The 4846-nt window shown below is 46.8% G+C and overlaps 1 protein-coding gene across 1 annotated transcript; it reads right to left on the reverse strand.

The window, feature by feature from the left end:
- Nucleotides 1–1117: 1117 nt before the first annotated feature.
- Nucleotides 1118–4176, reverse strand: LOC136168977 (uncharacterized). Its single transcript, XM_065936722.1, has 2 exons — nucleotides 3157–4176; nucleotides 1118–3035 (listed from the first exon to the last, which is right to left on the reverse strand). Exon 1 carries the CDS (start codon nucleotides 4057–4059, stop codon nucleotides 3193–3195), a length of 867 nt encoding a protein of 288 aa, XP_065792794.1. The 5' UTR covers nucleotides 4060–4176; the 3' UTR covers nucleotides 1118–3035; nucleotides 3157–3192.
- Between the last annotated feature and the right edge of the window lie 670 nt (nucleotides 4177–4846).

Here is a 4846-nt window from a genome sequence, read left to right on the forward strand (position 1 = left end):
GGACAATCAGGGTTTTCCATGAGGCACTAGTAGCAAAGAACCCACCTGCCAATGCAGGAGACATAAGAGATGCAGGTCTGATGCCTGGGCCAAGGAGATCCCCTGGAGAGTCCCATGGACAGAGGAGCATGTTGGGTATGGTCCACAGGGTCGCAAAGAGTTGGACCAACTAAAATGACTTAGTCCAGGACAATCAAGGTTGTTAACAGAAGGGATTGTTTAAAAAAATAGTGATTTCTCATACTCAGTGAATTAAGTCAGAGAGTGTATTGCTTTTTATGTGGAATTTTGCTTCTATGTGGAATCTAAAAGAAAAAAAAAAAAAAAGATACAGATGAACTTATCTACAAAATAAAGTTACAGATATAGAAAGCAAACATGGTGACCAGTGGGTAATAGAGGGAGAAGGGATAAACTGGACGACTGGGACTGACATAGACACACATATAGAATAGATAACTAATAAGGACCTACCATATAACTCAGGGAACTCTGCTCAAAAGTCTGTAATGACCTATATGGGGAAAGAATCTAAACAAACGTGGACATATGTATACGTATAACTGATTTACTTTGCTGCAAACCTGAAACTAACACAACTCTTGCAAATGTTTAACTGTCAATTTATGAATGCCATAAAGTATGGATATTTCAGAAAAAAATATTTTTAATCATTAAATAAATTAAACAAATATTTCAGGACTAGTTTTTAAAATGGAGATTCAATTAAGGGAAAAAGTGAATGAGACCTAACTGCACATACTTAACAGTAAAGAGATGAGTAAGCAACTGAAGAACCTGAGGGTAACATTTCAGGCACAAAAAGGCACCACTTCCTAAGTTATACCTGAGTGCCCCGCAAGAGTTAATTCACCTAACATGGATGAAAAGTTTCCTCACAAGAAGTAGTTTATCTTTTGAGACCCAAGATATTATTTGAATAAAAGAAGGGGCTAAAGAAAAGGACAGAAGTGATCTGTCTTTTGGATACTGATTACAATATTAATCTCAGTGATTACTGCTGATGAAGACAGATTTATGTTATGCCCGATGTCCGAATCCCCGAGCGGGAAGAGAGAAGGCTTCCAAGGCAATGCAACTCGCAAAAAAAGGGAAGTTTATTACTGACTCGAGCCAGGGCCTTCTGCCTCCGCCATCACAGTGGTGCAGGGTCAGAAAAGCCCTGAGCCCAAGCTGTTACAGAAATTTATAAGACATGCATAATCAATTAGTAGCTGGCTTAAGCGGATTGGTTACATGTCTACAAAGCAATTCTATTGGTACAGACTTTCGCGGGCTTTTTCAAACCTGGGCTTTCGCGGGCTTTCTCAAACCTGGGCTTTCGCGGGCTTTTCAGCTTTCCCCTTTGTCTCTCACTGGGCGCATATTGATTGGCTGGCTTCAGGTTACCTGATGGGGGTGGGGAATCTTACCATTTCGGGGAAAGCTAAAACTTAGGTCCAGGCTGCCTGTCATGGAATTAACCCTGGCAGCCTCACATTCCCCCCTGTCTTCTTGTTCCTGTAGAGGAATCTTTCTCTTCATCCTGGGCTACCATCTGATATTGCTGCCTTAATACCATAATCTGAATTGTATTGAGACGTTCTTTAATAAATGACATTAGCCGGTTTAAAATACAAGGGCCAAATGTAAGTGTTAATAATAGCACTATAAGTGGCCCCAGGAGGGTGGAAACTAAGGTGGTCAGCCAGGGGGAGCGTTGAAACCAAGACTCAAACCATCCCTGTTGGGCCTCTCATTCCCTCTTACGTTGCGCCAGCCCTTCTCTCACTTTTGCCATAGATTCTCTTACCACTCCTGTATGGTCTGCATAGAAACAACATTCTTCTCCCAGAGCCGCGCAGACCCCACCCTGTTGGAGAAAAATTAAGTCTAATCCTCTCCTATTCTGCAAGACCACTTCAGACAATGAAGTCAGAGACTTCTCTAAGTGGCTGATTGATTTTTCTATGCGAGCTATATCTTCATCTATGGCGGCTCGTAGGGAGGAAAACCCTTGGCCTTGCAGAGACAGTGAAGCTATTCCTGTCCCTGCTCCTGCCAGCCCAAGACTGAACAAGGCTGCCATGGTAATCGCACTGATTGGCTCTCTCTTTTGTCTTAGCAATTCCCGGTCCCAATGTGAGTACATAACCTCTTCAGAGTGGTATAAGATTTTTGGCATTACAGCAACCAGGACACAGAATTCTTGATTCTGGTTAAAAACCTTCACATTTAAACATGGGGTTAGCCCAGTATGTGAACAAATCCACCAACCCCCAGCCTCTGGCACAATCCAATTTTTGCCATGTAAGCGTAGGTTACTGATAGTCCGGGCACAGAGGGGAGTTTTATCACGTGGCACTGTGCCCAAACAGAGTCCCTGTCCCCAAACTTCATTCATTGTGAGGCCAACCTTGCGTTCTTCCCATCGGCATTGGGGCGGGTTCTGGCCTGAAGACAAGTGGTAAGAGACATTGAGGCCTATAGCCTCATAAAAGGGTGGGTGAAGATTATAACAAAGCCAACAGGACTGGGTCGCGTTAGGGTTGGTATGGTTTAAGACCGTAAAGGCTGCATTCACTAAGGCCCATAGGGGGTCCTGAATTGTTGAGCTAATGGTAACAGCCAGAGGGCCAGGGGTCTCTGTCAATTTGCCTCTAAGGCTCGGAGTAGAGGAGATGTTAAATGTTCCCGGCGAGCTTGGTCTGAAGGTAGTTGGCTTGGGGGTCGCCTTGTGCCCCTGTAACGTTTTGATCAGATTGGGACCTAAACTATGTACCTGCACTGGCTCAATAACCTGTTTAATGATCAAAAGCTCGCCTGGGTAGGGGCCGGGCCAATTTACATGAAGCTGAAAACCCCAAGTCAGTCCTGAGGTCTAGCGGTTTTCTTTTTTCGCCCGTTCCTGGTTAAATTGTACTCGTACCTGAGGGCCATGGTGTCTACGGTCCTTGAAGGTGAAGCTAACTAGATCTCTGTTTCCGACATCCCACCTCTGGGGTCCATCACAAGAGGTCACACAACTCCAGCTCCTGCAATAATAGCTTTTTATGCCACCACAGGTTTTCCAGTTATTTCTTACATAGCCCGGGCAAGCCCAGAACCCCAACCTATGGTTTTTTATCCCATCCCTATAATACTTATCATAGAGACCGTCCTGCTTTGCGAAGAGGCTTGAGAGGTCGAAGTTCAGGTCCGGCCACCAGGTGTTCGGAGGGTGGATTCCTGATGTCTCATTGAGCAGCTCATGAGTTTGCCCGTCGTTGAGTTTCCAGGTGATCTTAGCAGGTTGATGGGGGTTATGACTGGTCGCTCCTTCCATTCTGCTCGTGCTTTTTCCTGTTCTTCCGGCGTGGCTTGCCGCACGTGATTGCAGTGAACCCAGGGTCCAATTCCGTCGACCCGCTTGTTGACTTCTCGCAGGTCTTGGACAGGTCTGTAATCTGTCCCCCCTGGCTTCTTCACCGGCAGTAAGGGGGTGTTCCAAGGGGATTGGCATCGCCTGAGAATTCCGGCATCCATGAGACGTCGAATGTGGGGAGTGATCCCCCGCCGAGCTTCCTGGCTCATGGGGTACTGTTTTACCCTCACAGGAACTGCCTCTGCCTTTAGCTCGATGACGACCGGATGTCTCTGTTTGGCTAGTCCCATCCCTGCCGTTTCTGCCCAGGCCAATGGGTATTTATGGACCCATGGTTGTACATCTAGTGCTATGGTCTCTGAGGGCTTAGGCACAAAAAGTCTGTATTCATCTCTTAAGGCTAGGGACAAGACATGTATCGGTTGTCCAAGTCCATCCGTGACTGACATTCCCCCAGGGTCAAAATGGATCTGAGCATTAACTTTAGTCAACAAGTCCCGTCCAAGTAGAGGGGCTGGGCATTCTGGTATCACCAAAAACGAATGGGACACCTGGTGGGTCCCCAGATTTACTTTCCGTTCTGTGGTCCAACAATATCTTTTTGTCCCCGTGGCTCCTTGCACTAAGCTGGTTTTTTTAGACATTGGTCCCAGTTTTTTATTTAAAACAGAGTGTTGGGCGCCAGTATCTACCATGAAGCCAACGGGTTTCCCCTCCACATGTATGGTTACCCAGGACTCGGGGAGGGGCACCGAGTCTTGACTCCCCTAGTCACTGTCTTCCCCCGCATATAGAACTCGAGTTCCAGGGGAAATTTTTTCTCTCTGGGTCATTCCTCTCTTTGAGTCCCTCTTAGGGCACTCATTTTTCCAGTGCCCCTGTTCTTTGCAGTAGGCGCACTGATCCTTCTTTAGGGCCTGCCTTTTTGGTTTTTCTTTTTCTCCCATCCGGGGGTCTCGAGGTTCCCTCAATTCTGTTCCGGCCTTTATCCCAGCAAAAAGGATCTGGGCTAGCTCCCTCTGGTTCTTCCGGTTTTCCCTCGCCCTATGTTCCCTATCTTCTTTCCTGATCTTCTCAGCTAATTCCCTTTCCTCCCGTCGAATTCGTTCTTCCCTTTCTTCTGGGGTCTCCCTATTATTAAATACCTTTTCAGCTACTTTCAGTAAATCCTGTATTGTCTGTTCTCCCAATCCCTCTACCTTTTGTAATTTCTTCCTAATATCTGGGGCTGCCTGATTTACAAACGCTAACAGAACTGCAGCCCGTGACTCCTCAGCCTGGGGGTCCATAGGTGTATATTGCCTGAAAGCTTCCATCAGCCTCTCTAGGAAGGCTGCTGGGCTCTCAGTGGGCTCTTGCCTTACTAGATTTACCTTTGCCAGATTCGTCGGCTTTCTTGCTGCAGCCCGCAGGCCAGCCATTAGAGTCTGGCGGTACACTCGGAGATGCTCCCTACCCTCCACCCGCTCAAAATCCCAGTTA

The sequence above is a fragment of the Muntiacus reevesi genome, chromosome 5, assembly GCF_963930625.1.
Source record: "Muntiacus reevesi chromosome 5, mMunRee1.1, whole genome shotgun sequence".
NCBI classification, from domain to species: domain Eukaryota; kingdom Metazoa; phylum Chordata; class Mammalia; order Artiodactyla; family Cervidae; genus Muntiacus; species Muntiacus reevesi.